At 41.4% G+C, this 17,587-nt stretch overlaps 2 protein-coding genes across 18 annotated transcripts in view; one reads left to right on the forward strand and one right to left on the reverse strand.

Annotated features, from left to right (window-relative positions):
- Positions 1-1,493, reverse strand: part of LOC143283056 (uncharacterized) — a 132,059-nt gene extending 130,566 nt beyond the window's left edge. For 2 of the 6 annotated variants that reach the window (XM_076589076.1, XM_076589071.1), the window contains exon 1: positions 1,336-1,493. The gene's annotated coding sequence lies outside the window, so the exon portion shown is untranslated. The other 4 variants (XM_076589077.1, XM_076589072.1, XM_076589075.1 and 1 more) reach the window with 3 other exon arrangements.
- A 2,682-nt stretch (positions 1,494-4,175) lies between these two features.
- The window catches only part of LOC143283414 (cyclin-dependent kinase 8-like), a 36,794-nt gene continuing 23,382 nt past the window's right edge, over positions 4,176-17,587 (forward strand). For all 12 annotated transcript variants that reach the window (XM_076589637.1, XM_076589644.1, XM_076589642.1 and 9 more), the window contains exons 1-9: positions 4,176-4,345; positions 7,057-7,150; positions 9,443-9,553; positions 10,660-10,800; positions 11,400-11,457; positions 13,696-13,827; positions 14,307-14,450; positions 15,944-16,013; positions 16,937-17,009. In XM_076589637.1, the coding sequence (XP_076445752.1) occupies positions 4,194-4,345; positions 7,057-7,150; positions 9,443-9,553; positions 10,660-10,800; positions 11,400-11,457; positions 13,696-13,827; positions 14,307-14,450; positions 15,944-16,013; positions 16,937-17,009 (975 nt within the window). In that variant the 5' untranslated portion in view covers positions 4,176-4,193. The remainder of the gene's footprint in view (positions 4,346-7,056; positions 7,151-9,442; positions 9,554-10,659; positions 10,801-11,399; positions 11,458-13,695; positions 13,828-14,306; positions 14,451-15,943; positions 16,014-16,936; positions 17,010-17,587) is intronic.

Here is a 17,587-nt window from a genome sequence, read left to right on the forward strand (position 1 = left end):
GGTACTGTCAACAACAAGTTATGTCCTTTATCACTGGTAGTGTCAACAACAAGTTATGTCCTTTAGCACAGGTACTGTCAACAACAAGTTATGTCCTTTATCACTGGTACTGTCAACAACAAGCTGTGTCCTTTATCACAGGTACTGTCAACAACAAGTTATGTCCTTTATCACAGGTACTGTCAACAACAAGTTATGTCCTTTATCACTGGTAGTGTCAACAACAAGTTATGTCCTTTAGCACAGGTACTGTCAACAACAAGTTATGTCCTTTATCACTGGTACTGTCAACAACAAGCTGTGTCCTTTATCACTGGTAGTGTCAACAACAAGTTATGTCCTTTAGCACAGGTACGGTCAACAACAAGTTATGTCCTTTATCACTGGTACTGTCAACAACAAGCTGTGTCCTTTATCACTGGTACTGTCAACAACAAGTTATGTCCTTTAGCACAGGTACTGCCAACAACAAGTTATGTCCTTTATCACAGGTACTGTCAACAACAAGTTATGTCCTTTATCACAGGTACTGTCAACAACAAGTTATGTCCTTTATCACAGGTACTGTCAACAACAAGTTATGTCCTTTATCACAGGTACTGTCAACAACAAGCTGTGTCCTCTTACCACTGGTACTGTCTTGTAACAAGCTTTGTCCCCTTACCACTGGTACTGTCAACAACAAGTTATGTCCTTTAGCACAGGTACTGTCAACAACAAGTTATGTCCTTTATCACTGGCACTGTCAACAACAAGTTATGTCCTTTATCACAGGTACTGTCAACAACAAGTTATGTCCTTTATCACTGGTAGTGTCAACAACAAGTTATGTCCTTTAGCACAGGTACTGTCAACAACAAGTTATGTCCTTTATCACTGGTACTGTCAACAACAAGCTGTGTCCTTTACCACAGGTACTATCTTACAACAAGCTTTGTCCTTTATCACAGGTACTGTCTACAACAAATTATGTCCTTTATCACTGGTAGTGTCTACAACAAGCTGTGTCCTTTAGCACAGGTACTGTCAACAAGAAGTTATGTCCTTTATCACTGGTACTGTCTACAACAAGTTATGTCCTTTATCACTGGTAGTGTCTACAACAAGCTGTGTCCTTTAGCACAGGTACTGTCAACAACAAGCTGTGTCCTTTATCACAGGTACTGTCTACAACAAGTTATGTCCTTTACCACTGGTACTGTCTTGCAACAAGCTGTGTCCTTTACCACTGGTACTGTCTTGTAACAAGCTGTGTCCTTTACCACTGGTACTGTCTTGTAACAAGCTGTGTCCCCTACCACTGGTTCTGTCTTGTAACAAGCTCTGTCCTCTTACCAATGGTACTGTCTTCAGCAAGCTGTGGCCTTCACGACCGTTACCTATCTGCCGTCAGTGCACCACTCAGGATAAAGCAGGAAACAAAACGTTCAGGTGGACTTTTTTTTCTCCTCCTCTTTTTTTCTGTCTCCGTCACGCACCTTTTCCCAGGCTGTGAGTTGTTGACAGGGTACAGGCAGCGTGGGACTCGGCCTGTTTGAGAGCACAGCGCCACGCAGCGAGAGAGAGAGGGGGGTGAGGGGGGGGGGGGCGGAGAGAGATATTTTGATAGAGAGAGAGAGAGGAGGAACCCCACCCCCCACGCCCCCATACCCCGCTCCCCCAGTGATCCATGCAAAGTTTCTGAACCAGGGGGAGCTTTCCTTTAGAGTGAGTAACTCCTCGCCTGTGCTGCATGCATGTGGCGGGGGGGGGGGAGGGGGAAAGGGGTTGGGGGATGTACAGTTGTTAACGATCAGATTTTGACACACGTATGTGTACAAAGTGAGTCAATGTAATCACATTGTGTGTGTGTGTGTGTGTGTGTGTGTGTGTGTGTTAAACGATAATGTTCGCATTTTCACGGCTTCAAAAAGTGGCATGGGAAACAAAGTTGGCAGAATCGTGGGTATGTTTCAGACCTTTAAATTCGTTCCTGTTTGAAATGGTTTGCAGAATGAGATGTTAGAGGTCAAGATCATTATTTGGCAAAATAGAAAAAAAAAAAAAAAAACAACCTTGACAGAGACTGTATCCTGCATCCAAATTTTATCAAAGTTTTTTTTATCAAACAAAGTGAGTCTGTGAAATGACATGGTGTGTGTGTGTGTGTGTGTGTGTGTGTGTGTGTGTGGTGCGTGTATGTGTGTGTGTGTGTGTGTGTGTGTGTGTGTGTGTGTGAGTGTGTGTTAAACAATAATGTTCGCATTTTCTCAGCTTCTAAAAGTGGCATAGGAAACAAAGTTGTCAGAATGGGAGGGGTTGGGGGGGGTGGGGGGGGGGGGTTCAGACTTTTAAAGTCGTCCCAGCCGAGTTGATATGGTTTGTAGGGTGAGAGGTTAAGGTCATTATTTGGCAAAATAGAGGTCAAGGTCATTATTTGGCAAAATAGTAAAAGCTTGATAGGGACTGAATCCTACATCCAAATTTTAACAAACTTGGTGCAGTTGTCCCCGCTCATGTCGACCTCGCTTAAATCAATCCATCGGGTAAGTCGCCACATTTCTGGCCCCAGCCAACCACCTCCTTTATCTCTGTAAAATTTCTCCCCTTAACTCGACGTCGTGTAAGTGGATTCCTCGCACACGTCGACCAAATTCTTGTGCCTCAGTAAAGTTTCCATCCCGATAAGTTGAACTGTCGTCACGTTCTGGACTAATACCGTGAGTGTTCGGACAAATTGCCGCGTCAAACCCGATGTAACGTCCCGGCAAATCTCCCCCTCCCCCTCTTCCGTAGGTCCTTTATCGTACACGGCGCGGGGGGTAGGGGGGGGGGGTGTGGGTGTGTGTGCATCATTGTCCCAAATCATCCCCCCGGGACTAGTCAGTGTCGTAAGCTGTCCAAGAACGTCAGTCCCCCCTCCTCCTGGAGGACTGATGCTGTGCTGTAGTGGCATTTGAAAACAAGACGTTTGAAAACAAGAGAACGCTGGCCATTAACTCTCTCCATACGAACGGCGAAAGAGACGACGTTAACAGCGTTTCACCCCAATTACCATCATCAAACATTGCAAGCGGAAGGCTCTTATACTGAAGACGTGAATGTTGACAAAAAAATACCACAATTCTGACGACGGAAGCTAAAGGTTGGGTCATTCAGACACCCACTGGACATCCGAGGGGTCTGTGTAGAGGAGAAGAGAGGACTGGCCGTACTGAGTGAGTGAGTTAAGGAGAAGCGTGAGCGAAGGAAGCAGGGATCAACTTCTGTGGAGACGTTTTCCCTTGCATGAACTGAACACTGGCCTGTGGGAAGCAGTGCTGCGCATCCAGAATCGACCTCTTCGGCTCCCATATGAGGACACTCACGGCCGTCTGATAAGCCGCGGCCGCCTGCCTGCCTACTCATCCGTCAGACCCGGACGGGAGACGCCGTCATTTCTTTATAAATCTTTTATCAAGTCATCTCTGTCTTTGTCTCTCTATCTCTGTGTCTCCGTGTCTCTCTCCGTCTCTCCAGTCTCTTTCAAACTCTTTTTTTGCTTCCACAACTATTTAAATGGCGTTATTTCTATTACTGTTTATGTAACATGTGCATGCTTATTTTAGTTCTTTTTTCTCTTTTTTTCTCATTTATTGATTAGGCCTAATCATTATCTTGACCTGTGTTAATTTTCTTCTCTCTCTCTCTCTTTTTTTCTTCTTTTTTTTTTTTTTTTTTTTTTTCTTTTTTTGTACTCAGCAATTTATAGACATGAAGGCCCAACTTTCCGACAAACATGCACACATGCCCAAATCTAAACATAAAAGCAAACGATCGAGCCCAAACGCGCGCGCGCGCGCGCGCACACACACACACACACACACACACACACACACACACACACATGTAAGCTCAGTGTATGTACGTGCTGGTGTGTACGTGTGTGTATTCATTCTGTCACGTTCGTTTTGTGTAGTTACAGTCTCGTTCTTTACAGTGTACTGAGCTCTGAATAATACTGGAGAGGTGTTTTACAGAAACGTTTCACGAGCAATTTCCTTTTTGGAAGCTGTCATTGAAGTTGTTTGGATGATGAATCCAGTGAATGTTCGGAAGTGTCCGGGTATTTTCGGAGATTGCCGGGTTGAGGTGAAGCTTGGGCGCGGAGAAGAGTCAAGGGAGCCCACTCTCGTGTGCTATATCTACTTGCTGACTTTCCGCCACGAAACGAGATGCAGAGCGTAAACATGGACTACGATTTCAAGCAGAAAACTGCCGCTGAACGATCGAAAGTGGAAGATTTGTTTGACTATGAAGGTTGCAAAGTAGGCAGAGGAACATACGGACATGTGTACAAAGCCAAGAAGAAGGAAGGCGTGGATCTGTAAGTGATGAAAATGGTGTGCTGTCAGTTTAATGACCAGTCGACCACCCAGTGCTTTGTCTTTTCCGTCTGCTGTGACTGAAACAGTCAAAGCATTGCAGCTTTATGATTATCTGAAATTATTGAAAGCAGTGTATGGCGAAGTCATCATTAGATTTTTTTAATACATTTATTGTTTACGCAGAGACCAAATGTCCACAGATTTTGTTTTCTATCTTTTAAAAGTTTAACAAGCGTACATAAACTGAAACAAGCACACACTTGCATGCTTACACTAACTTACACATAATACACATACACGCTTTTTTATATTCATATCTATTAACGTCTACACATTTCTCACCAATGATATAGTCTTAAAGGATACATTTGCCGTTCTCCATACACCAAATATGTCCCTCCCCCCCCCTTCCCCCATTCTGTCTCTCAGTCTCTCTCTCTCACACACACACTCACACACACACACACACATGTACACACACACCACACATACACTCTCTCTGTCTCTCTCTCTCTCTCTCTCTCTCTCTCTCTCACACACACACACACACACACACACACACACACATTTGCCTGCCCCAACCCCACCCCACCCTTTGGCTCCATCTCTTTCAAGTATTAGTTTAGTATACTGTAGTACTATGTGTAATAGTGTTTACACTTTTCAAGGGTCTTTCTTTAGTGCTGAGAGGGGTCATTCTTTTCAGTGAATGAAATAACTTAATAAGATTTTGTTTTTCAGCCAATGGCAGACTTGTAGTTCTACCCTGAGTGCACTGTTAGCTTGAATGAGAAGAGTAAGACCACACAGTCAAGCAATGTCCACTTTACAATTCAAGGGTGGATCTTTTGGGCTTTGTTTTTTTTCTTCTTTTTTTCTTTTTTCTTTAATGAAAAACACTGCAGGGGTCTGTATCTCAGGCCTTGTTGGTTTAATACTTACTCACAAGTAGGACTTTCACCCTTCCTGGGGTATTGGCCATCAACAAGAGACCTCCAGTCCGTGGTCCATTACCCCATGCTTTTTCCTTTGGCTCCAGGTGGGGCCCCCTTTTTTTTTCCAGTTCTTGGCATCTGCCCTAGGTCTCTTCACCAGGTGTTTGTTAGTTGCGTCTCTTTCTCTTCCCTTGGTGGTTCCATGTCATGACCTCTCATGCCATCATGGTGCTTGACACTGGTTTTCATTGCATGTAATGAACACACACATAGACGCACTCTCTCTCTCTCTCTCTCTCTCTCTCTCTCTCTCTAACTTATGACCGCCCGCCCCCTCCCCCTGCCACTTTCTCTCTTCAGTTGATTTATCAGTCTGTCTCTGTCTCTGTCTCTCTCTCTCTCTCTCTCTCTCTCTCTCTCTCTCTCTCTCTCTCATTTCACCTTTTCTTCTGTACTCTCTCGCCCCACCACCTCCCCCACTCTTTTTCCTTTCTTCTGATATGAATTTTCTCTATTTATTTTTGTGCATTTCTTTTTCTTCTCTTTTTTTTTCAAGTTTATTAATTTTTTATCCCTGGGCTGGGTGGAAAAAGCATTCTTGTCATTATGCTCATCTCAGTACCCTGGAAAAATAAAATTTTGTTCATTTGTTCATTCTCTCTCTCTCTCTCTCTCTCTCTCTCTCTCTCTCTCTCTCTCTCTCTCTCTCAGTTTCTTTATCATGATAAGTGTTGTTATCATGATGAATGTTGCAGTCAAATCCCTTTTAAGTTATATATTGTTTATTTCTTCAATCCTTTATAGAGTGGTAAATTCTGTGTGCTGTTAGTCATATTTTCTGTTTATTATTCTCTCTCTCTCTCTCTCTCTCTCTCTCTCTCTCTCTCTCTCTCTCAAACACAGAGCATACAACATAACACACACTTAAGCACAATCACTGTGACACATCACATTATATACTTCTGTCTGTATTCAATTTTAAGTATTTATCTATAGACTGGAACGTGGATACTAGTAAAACTTCATAAACTTGTATTTTGTCTTGTTTTTTTTTCTGTCTTCCATTGCTCACAGTCACAAGCTCCAAACAGCCTCAAATGTAATTTTAGTTTTGTTTTGCCTCAGTTTGGTAGTACGTGTAAAAAGAAACCATTGTTGACTGCTGAGTCACTCCAGTTGCAGTGTCCAGAAGTGCTTGGTCAGTTTTTTTGATTCAGAACACATAGAACACTGCCTTACTGCTAAATCTTCTGTTGATAATGCTAATTGTTTAGTTTATCTATGAGGTTGTTTGCAGTCTGAATGACCATCCTGTGTCTGTCCTGAGAAACGTAAACAGTGTTGTGCTACATAACATCTGTTCTCTGTTATTACCACTGTGACTGAAAATGAATGTTCATATTAATATTAATGAATGTGTGTGTGTGTGTGTGTTATACAAATTGTATATATATGTAAATATGTGTGTGTGTGTGTGTGTGTATGTTATACCTTTTTTGTGCATACATATACAGTTATTCACACAGTCATGTGCTTATATATCTTTTCCTTTGATTACCTTTAAAGAATGTCCATGTCTCTGTATTCTTGTGTGCAAATTAAATTTTACTTTTACCATGAACTGATACATATATATATATATATATAGATAGATAGATAGATAGATAGATATCATTGTATGATAATCAATTTTGAAATGAAGGGGGGGAAAGCACATATAAAAAAAAAACAGAAACTAAGGCGTTGACTTGGTGCATTTTGTTTTGATATTGCAGACACGGTTCTTTTGCCCACCGTGGAGGACATGAGTATGCTCTGAAGCAGATCGAAGGTACAGGCATCTCCATGTCAGCCTGCCGGGAAATCGCTGTGAGTTCTTCTTTCAGGTTTTACTGAACTCCCAGAAGAACAGACAGCCAGGACATGATTTTGACAGCTGTAGACTAGTATTCATTCACTTTGTATTGTGGTTGAGACAAACAGACCAGAATTTGATTTGTTATTTTATATGAATATATGAAATTTGTATGCCTTCACTCTTCCCTGGCTTCCTGTTACACTCCAGTCTATCCCCAAGTGTCTGCCAAACAGAGCATTGTTTTTGTATCTCTGCATACCAGTGATGTAATATCTGCATACCAGTGATGTAATATGAATGACTTGCTTAGTTGGTAGATTTTATGTGTACTGAAGAGTGGACCCATTGTAAAAACATTTAGCTTAAAGTTTCTGTTCATCAGTTAAAGAAATAATTGATTTTGTTTCACAACATTGTGCTTGAACTTTTATTTTCTCTGAGCTGTATTTGACTTTTTGAGTGCACGGAAAATGTGCAGTTATGAAATCAGAAAAAAAATTGTTATTTCAAATTCAAAAGTTCACCAGAAGGGTGGAATAACCAAGTGCTTAAAGCATTGGACTTTCAATCTGAGGGTCCCGGGTTCGAATCTTGGCAAATATCGGTGCCTGGTGAGGAAAGGGTGGAGATTTTCCTGATCTCCCAGGTCAACATATGGGCAGATCTGCATGTGCCTGAACCCTCTTCGTGTGTATACACAAGCAGAAGATCAAATATGCATGTTAAAGGTCCTGTAATCCATGTCAGCATTCGATGTGTTATGGAAACAAGAACATTCCAAGCATGCACACCCCCGAAAACGGAGTATGGCTGCTTACATGACGGGGTGAAAACGTCATACATGTAAAAGCCCACACGTGTTCATACAAGTGAACAAAGAAGAAGAAAAGTTCACCAACTTGTTTACTGATTTCTGGTGCTTATTTAACCCCTTAACTGTTGAATCTTGGTGAAATGGGATCAGTGTTGTATGTAAAATGCAGATACTACTTTGTGTGTACTTTCAGTTGGTGTTATTGATTTTGGTGAACAAAAGTAATGCACTCACAAGAAGAATAAATCCAAATAATCAAAAAATGATGACTGATATTGTGACCTGTAAACTCGGTTGTATCACAGTGAGATAACAGCCCTTCACTGACCAAGGAACATAGTCATCAGCAGCAATCAAGGGGTTAAACGTAACCCTTTCAGTGCCAAATCTGTTTGCCAAAGGATATTTTGGTCACAGACGGTTATAAAAAAGTAATTTTTTTTTTTTTAAATCCTGGCATGCAAACTACTGAAAACAGTGTAATATAGCCAATACTTTTCTGCAAGGAAAATGAACAGTCTATTCAGATATGAAAATTTCACAGGAATTTCATGATTTTTGCGAAAGGAAAAATGATGTGGATGGAAATTTCTGTCCTGGGGCACTTTTGTGTACACCGGAAGAGGATGGAAATTTCCATGGAACCTGCGCTTAGGCACCCAGCGAAAATCCGACCCCCAACAGAGAAAGGAAAGACAGGATCGACTTAGAGGTAGAGAAAAACGAACGAATCGAGGGTGCCGAGTCGAATCGAGTACACAGAATGTAAGAATACAATACAGACAAGCCGCATGCAGCAAAATAAGGCCAAATGAATACGCTTAATAGCCAAAAAAAGCGTAAGACGAGACAGAGCATAAACCTGACAAGATGGCGTGGAGAGCCTTGGCCAACGGAATGATTCAGCTCTTATAGCTTTTAGAGACGTTTGATTGGCAGAGAGCGGACCGGGGCAAGACTGCTCATCTTTTCACTGTTAGCCGCGCAAAATTTGGCCAAGCAGAGCAGACCGATAGGCCTAGTTTGCATCAGTTTGATATGGTAAGTATATGTTTTGGTGTCATATACTGTACCATGTCAAACTGATGCAAACTAGGCCTATCGGTTTGCTCTGCTTGGCCAAATTTCGCGCGGCTAACAGTGAAAAGACGCCCCTCTTTGCCCGGTCCGCTCTTAGCCAATCAAACGCCTCTAAAAGCTATAAGCGCTGAATCATTCCTTTGGCCAAGGCTCTCCACGCCATCTTGTCAGGTTTTCGCTCTGTCTCGTCTTACGCTTCTTTTTGGCTATTAAGCGTGTTCATTTTGCCTTATTTTGTTGCATGTGGCTTGTGTGTATATTTTTTCTTACATTCTGTGTACTCGTTTCGACTCGGCCCCCTCGATTCGTTCGTATATGTATCACCAAACATGGAGTATAATACAAACTCCTCCTTTCAGGAGCACTCAAGGGGTTGAAGCTGTGATGGTTTTCTCTGTGTGCTTTGCAGTTGCTAAGAGAGCTGAAGCACCAGAACGTGATCAGTCTCCAGAGAGTGTTTCTCTCCCACACAGACCGCAAAGTCTGGCTTCTCTTTGACTACGCTGAGCACGATTTGTGGGTGAGCGATCGTTGGCAGTTTGCACTTTAATGATAGTGTGCTCGTTGCTTTTTACATCTCTGTGAAAGTTGTGGTCTGGATATGATGGCTGTGTCTGCCCCTCTTACACTTAATCTCTCTGTCTGTCTCTTGATGTAATTATATTTATACAGTTTTCTTCTGTTGTTGTTTTTTTGTTGTTGTTTTTTCTTTGTTTTGTTGTTTGTTTGTTTTTTTGCCCTTGTCTAGTTGTCATTTTTCATTAATTCTTTTCCTTCATTGTTATTTTTCTTTTCTTTTCTTTTTATTTGATTTTTCTGTTTTAAGAGCCAGATAAAAAAAAAAAAACATTGTTTACTTACTCTAATTTTTCTTATCCTGTGTGTGTGTGTGTGTGTGTGTGTGGATGCATGTGTGTGTGTAGATGTCTGTGTCTGCAGGGTTCGAATTTAACTTATTTTATTGAGTGCCATTCGGACACTCTGGACAAAACATTTGAGTGCCCAGTTGTTTTGGGTGCCAGCATGATAAAATGAAATAAAATCTTCCTTCGTTTCAACAGTGTGCCAAGGAAAGTCTTTCTGCCAAGCTTCATTGTGCACGGACTGGCGCTTTGATTCGTACTCCTGATGTTCATTCTTTTTGTCATCCTGATCTTTCATCTCTGTTTCGGGAGCCTTTCTTTTGACATTGAAGATGGGAAACATTGTTCGTCGCTAACGCGCCATGAACGTCAACCGATCACATGCACACAAAGATGCTGCTCCGCGAAGCAAGCTGCAGCAGATGACACTTTACATTTTGATCGACTACATTCGAGCTTGCTTTCTTGGTGTGTCTTTTAATTAATTTTCTTTCATCTTTGTCAGTTTTTTAGTGCCAACTGGGCACTCTCGACAGAAAATTTGCGTGCCAGTGCCAACTTTTCGTAGCATTTACACCCGGGCACCTGCTAAATTCAAACCCTGGTCTGTGTAGACGTCTGTGTGTGTGAGTGTGTTCATAGACAGACAGAATACACAGAAAGTATGCATTTTATGATTCTGGGAAAAACCAATGACACTTGCACTTTGTAACCTTGACTTAGGTGTAAAGATTTGAACCATCTTAGGACTGTATATGTTCAGCACATCATCAAGTTTCACCGCTCGGCCAAGGCCAACAAGAAGCAGGTGAATGTGCCCAAGAACATGGTCAAGTCTCTGCTGTACCAGATTCTGGATGGCATCCACTACCTTCACGCCAACTGGGTCCTGCACCGAGATCTGGTCAGTGCACCTGGGTTTGATGCTGTGAGGGTTGGGGTTGGTTTGGTAGAGCTGGGGATTCAGAATATGCCTCTGGTTTTTTTGTTATTGTTTGTTTGGTGGGATGGTTATTTTGTGTATGTGTGTGTGTGTGTGTGTGTGTGCCCCTGTAGAGGATGCAGGCTTTGTCAGCAGTAACTTCTTTCTTCGGTCTTTCTCTTGTCTCCTCGCTCTCTCTGTCTCAGTCTCTCTTTCACTCATGTTTGAAATCAGTTGTTTTTTTTTAAAGGAAACAGAAACAAGTTAAAGAAAATGTTTGTTTTATTCATTTATCTTGTAAACATTTTCTTCTTCTTTTTTCTCCTGGAAACGAGAGAGTCACTTGGTCACATAGCTTGGTAGTAGTGTTGCATTATATCGTTCAGTGTTACTGACACATGCTATTTGAACAAACTCAGTGTTGTACAAAGTTTCAGTAAAAAATACAGGCATTTACTTTAATGTGTTATTAATTTTTATTCAAGATAACAGACAGTTACTTTTCAATAGGTTTATGGATTGTAATTTTTCATATAAGATGACCACCACTCGTTTTGATGCGTTGCCCTGTGTGATTCCAGAAACCAGCCAACATCCTGGTGATGGGGGAGGGATCAGAAAGAGGACGAGTGAAGATTGGTATGTCTGTTCTCACCATCTGCCCATGTCACGCTGATTGTATTAGTGTTACACTAGAGGCTTCCAGATCAACATAAAGCAGACATGGTGGTTCCTTAACTCTTTCACCACCGTAGGCGACTTTAATTGACGAGGCAGTGCACTGCCATAGGAGATTTTTGTCAGCATCAAGGGGTCGTGTTGATAAAACCATTTTTGACTCACTTGTGTAAACAAAGTGAGTCTATGTTTTAACCCGGTGTTCGGTTGTCTGTGTGTGTGTCTGTGTCTGTGTGTCCGTGGTAAACTTTAACATTGACATTTTCTCTGCAAATACTTTGTCAGTTGACACAAAATTAGGCATAAAAATAGGAAAAATTCAGTTCTTTCCAGTCATCTTGTTTAAAACAATAGTGCACCTCTGGGATGGGCACAAAAAAAAAATGAAGCCTAATTATATGCAGACTGCATTTACTGTTATATTTATATTTTTTTGTATTCTCTAAAGCTAGGGGACTTAATTCGAATCTGGTTAAGACTTTCTTTTTTTTTTTCTTCTTTTTTTTTAATGCGAAGCTTTATAACAAATACAGAACACATTTTAACGATTAGATTTTTTTTTTAAAGTGTATCACAAGTGAGTCTTGAAGGCCTTGTTCATATTGTAACAAAGCTCGACAGCTGCAGCCAGTTTCCTGCCAGTGACTAACCTTTGCCTCCCATTGTACTGTTTTGACATGAACCAGAGCCTGTGACTGAGATCATTGTTTCTAAAATGTTTGGTGCTGGGGAGTGTTTTTCACACAGAAACTTAGTGGTGAAAGAGTTAATCCCCTTACATCTTTGTGCACATGCAAGAATGCACACCCCCATGCAGACACACGCTCACACACATTTTTTTTTTGTTCTTTTTTTTTTGGGGGGGTGGGGGGGGGTTATGGAAACACACCCCAGCATAGTTCACCACCCCACAAACATGATATATTTACCATGGATGGGTACTAACAGTTCTGTCATATATATGTCAAAGCCAGCTAGTTTCACTGTACACAGGACTTGAACCTGGAACACTGAAGTAATCAGAAAGTGACGGCAGATCAGAACTGGTCCAGCTGCTCTGTCTGTGTTGTCGGAACTTGATTTATTTCCTGCTGTTAGTTATAAGTTGTTTTTATCGTGTTGATGTATATTCTGATACTTGCATGCCTGGCCCCTCCCCTCCGTTCATCCTCTTTTTTTCGGTTGCTCATTTCTTCTATGTCTGTTGATTATTTATGGCAGATGTTGTGCTTAGCCCTATACTGATCATCCAGACGTGCCAACTCTACTTTCTAAGTGTGGTATTCTCCTGCTTAGCTTCAGATCTCTACGCTTCTAATCTCATAATAAAAATGCTGCACTGAAGGAGAAAAATCTTGCAGTATTGTATCTTATTTTACTTCTTTTTTTTTCTTTTCTTTTTTTTTGTGATAATTTATGTGTGTGTGTTTATGTAAGTTTGTGCCTGCCAATGTGTGCGTATGTGTTAGGGTAGCTGTTAGATACACATGTATGTTAAAATGTATGTATGCAGTGTGAGTGTGTGTGTGTATGTGCGTGCGTGTGTGTGTGTGTGTGTGTGTGTGTGTGTGTGTAGTCATATTTTGGTGTGTGTATGTAACATAGATGTAATGTTTTATGTTAACAAAGCGTTTTTGTAAAGCAGCTAGAGCAGATTTCTGGATAGTGTGCTATATAAGTATCCATTATTATCATTATTATTATTATTATTATATGATGGGCCTGAATCAATCGGAGCTCATTCTTTTGTAATGCCAGCTGTACAATGACTGAGTGTTGCTGCTGCAACTGTCAGATGCTGGTTTACTTCCTTAATTACTAACTTTATCTGACCACTTCTACCAGGAAGGTGTTGAGTGGGAAATTATTTTGGCAGTCTGTGACAAGACAGAAGGCTTGGATTTCGTGTAATGCTGCGGGTATTGAGCTTGTCTGAGACTGTCAGTCCATCTCTGGTGTGGACCTCCTCTGGCTCAGAAGCCTGAGTACTTTAGAGTGATAATAATGTAACGTGGTGTTGCAGGTTTGCAAGGCTGGCTAGCTGGTGGTTGGCTGGCATTCTTGTTAGGGGACCAAACCTCGATATTCGTTGGTTTGGTGTGCTAAATGCTGAAAATGCTACTCTCAAGACTTTCAGGAGTTGGTAGGTGTGATCAAGTGCCATATCTGCGGTACAGTGATTCTGTTCTCTGTTCGCAGCGGACATGGGTTTCGCTCGACTCTTCAACTCCCCCCTGAAGCCATTGGCTGACCTTGACCCTGTGGTGGTGACCTTCTGGTATCGAGCACCAGAGCTGCTGCTGGGAGCAAGGCACTACACAAAAGCCATCGGTGAGATTGCGTTGCATGATTGATGTTGAGCTGTATATTTTTCTGTCTGATATATGATGATGATGACAGATAGAGGATGATGATGACAGATAGAGGATGATGATGATGACAGATAGATGGTGATGACACAGATAGATGATGATGACACAGATAGATGATGATGACAGATATATTATGATGATGACAGATATATGATGATGATGACAGACAGATGGTGATGACACAGATAGATGATGATGACACAGATGATGATGACAGATATATTATGATGATGACAGATATATGATGATGATGACAGATAGATGATGATGATGACAGACAGATGGTGATGACACAGATAGATGATGACAGACATATGATGATGACACAGATAGATGATGATGACAGATATATGATGATGATGATGACAGATAGATGGTGATGACACAGATAGATGATGACAGATATATGATGATGACACAGATAGATGATGATGACAGATATATGGGCCATCGGGTGTATCTTTGCGGAGCTGCTGACCTCAGAGCCCATCTTCCACTGCCGGCAGGAGGACATCAAGACCAGCAACCCCTACCACCACGACCAGCTGGACCGCATTTTTAACGTGATGGGCTTCCCTCTGGGTGAGGCTGTGTTGCCTTGGTCATTCTGCTGTCTGATCTGTTGTGGTGGGAACATTCCCCTCCCTGTAACATCTTGTTTATTATATATTCAGAGATGCCAGCTGTTAGGATTTTGCCGTATTTTGTTGCGCTCAATCGCAGTTTGTTCTGATGTTACGCAAGCGTCAGAATTGTTCAGACGAGTTCATTTTCAGCTACGTAGCACGGTCACATGCTTTCCTGTCATGACATTACCCAGACGCTCTAGACCTATCAATCACGAGACCAGGGCAGTCACTACTAACCTTGGTCTCACATGATGATGCTCAGCTAATCTCGTGCGTGTTTACATTGAAACAGCATTGAGAGGACCATTCAGTTTAATCGTAGCAGTTAATACCGTGTTGCAGGAAGGCCCAAGTGTTTAGTATGCGTTGTAGATAAAATGAATGTTTGCTGATATGGCTCACAGTCTGAGTTTTCCCACCAAATTCAGAATGTTCCTACCAAATTTCCTGATTGTTCCTGCAAACACTTGACAGGGGTTGGCATATGTCGGTGAGGTTTTGTGCCTTTGGTTGTTCTGCTGGATGATCTGTTGTGCAGGAAGTATCCATCCCTCTGACATCTTGTTTACTACACGTTAATTAGATCTGGGAAGGAAGTGTGTTGCTTTCATCAGGTCAAGACAGGTTCTTATCACATTAGTTATGGTAATGTAAAAATTGATCTGCGTTGTTCATTTGAAAGAAAAGAACCTTACTTTATTTACAAGGGTTGAAAAGAAGGGGGTTGGTTTTTTTTAATCAAATACTGTATTTTGTCATATGTTGAATGATAATTGCGTTCATTTGGCATGATCAGCTGCCTTATGCATATATATGTAGATGAATGAAACTGATGATGATCATATTTATAATGAATCATTTTAATACAGCACATAATCTTGTGTTATGCAACCCATTATAGTGTACTGTATTTAGCTGAGGGCAGTGTGTGCTGTGCTTTGCTGTGTTTGTGACTGGGAAGATGTGTGCCATTGTATGTTGTGCTGTTTGTTTGAACAGAAAGACGGGCGCAGTAGCTGAGTGGTTAAAGCGTTGGACTTTCAATCTGACGGTCCCGGGTTCGAATCACGGTGACGGCGCCTGGAGGGTAAAGGGTGGAGATTTTTACGATCTCCCAGGTCAACACATGTGCAGACCTGCTAGTGCCTGAATCCCCTTCGTGTGTATATGCAAGCAGAAGATCAAATACGCACATTAAAGATCCTGTAATCCATGTCAGCGTTCGGTGGGTTATGGAAACAAGAATATACCCAGCATGCACACCCCCGAAAGCGGAGTATGGCTGCCTACATGGCAGGGTAAAAACGGTCATACACGTAAAAGCCCACTCGTGTGCATTCGAGTGAACGTGGGAGCTGCAGCCCACGAATGAAGAAGAAGAAGAAGAGTTTGAACAGAAAAAAGACTGGGAAGATACAGTGTGTGTCATGCTGTTTGTTCAAACAGAGAAAGACTGGGAAGATATACGAAAAATGCCAGAACATCAACAGCTCATGAAAGATTTTAAGCGCTCAAGGTAAGAATTTTTACACATGTGTGTTACCAGCTTTCATGGCAAAAGATAGCATGTCCCCTCATAGGAATGCTAGGAGGTCTTCCCCCCCCACCCCCCTCTCCCCCACCGTCCTGGAAATTCTGTGCTGGAATTTCCCTCATTTCTATTGCTTTCTTTGTTTCTGGGGTTTTCTTTTTCATTTTATCATCTCCTCCTCTCTTATTTTCTGCCTTGCTGGTCCAGTCACCTGTACTTTTTTTTTTTTTCTTGAAAACCTTGAATATCCTTCATCTTTTTCAGAGCTTGATAATTAGAAGTTCTTACCATGTCATATTCTTGTTTATGCCTAAGACTTGTGAGAAGCATATAGGCAGTTTTTGGTTTTGTGTGCAATGATATAGTGTATCATGTATGGCTATATGTATATATATCATTTATGATTATGCTTTCGCTCAGGTTGGTTAGTTTTGTTTTGATTGTCTGGCAGTAAATTGACAGAATGGTCCATGTGAGAGACATGTCCTTAGTTCATGTGAGTGAATACGACAGTACTAGTGCCTTTTGTTTGTTTTTTTGTTTTTTTACAGGTTCTGCAGGAATGATATTCACAGTGGTTTCAGCCTTGATATGGCTCTGTGTGGTTGGTCGGAATGTAAGCAACTATAATAGTAATGGTGTTTAAGGGCGCTAGCCAGCGGGACAAAGAGGAGGTTACCTACTTCCGGGAGGTTATCAGCCGTAGTTACTTTTCGTTTTCTCCGCATAGGCAGATAGTAGTTTGCACAGGACAGGAATGTCAGACCCATGCCGGAGTCTGCACTAGTTGGGTCACTGTAAGTATGTTATTTAAACGTAATTTTAGATAGAAAAAATTTCCTATAACGATAATCATCATAATAATCATAATGAGATGATAATAAGGACTGTGATGTGTGTTGTACCAGTTATGTGAACTGCAATCTGATGAAGTACATGGAGAAGCACAAAGTGAAAGCTGACAGCAAGGCCTTTCATCTGGTCAGTACACACCTGTCTTGTTTGTCTGTCTGTCTGTCTGTCTGTTGCAGTTGTGTTGAAGTGATCAGCTGTCTCAGAGTAGTGAGATAATGTAATATTTACATCAAACTGTTTAAAAAAAAAACACACACAAAAAAAAAACCCCCGAAGATTATGCAGTCTGGAAGCAGGCGAAAACATGAGCTAGTAAAAGCATTTTAGTTTAGAATTATTAAAGTAATTTAGTGTGAATTTAAAAAATGTATGAACTTTGATAAAGAAGTTGATGATGATGTATTGATGTGCGTGACCATGCCTGCGTTTCTGTCATGTGTTCTTTGCGCATGTAAAATAGCCCACTGCAATAAAAGGAGCTGTCTCTGACAAAATTATGTAGAAAAGTCCTTTTTGATAGTTAATTAAATATTATATTGTTTTGTATTGTATTACTCCTTTTCTGTCACAGCAGATTTCTCTGTGTGTAATTTGGGCTGCGATCCCCAGGGAGAGCGCGTCGCTACACTGAGAGCGCCATCCTTTTTTTTTTCTTTCTTTTTTTCCTGCCTGCAGTTTTTTTGTTGTTGTTATTTTTTGTTTTC

Source organism: Babylonia areolata, chromosome 6, assembly GCF_041734735.1.
Source record: "Babylonia areolata isolate BAREFJ2019XMU chromosome 6, ASM4173473v1, whole genome shotgun sequence".
Classification (NCBI taxonomy): domain Eukaryota; kingdom Metazoa; phylum Mollusca; class Gastropoda; order Neogastropoda; family Buccinidae; genus Babylonia; species Babylonia areolata.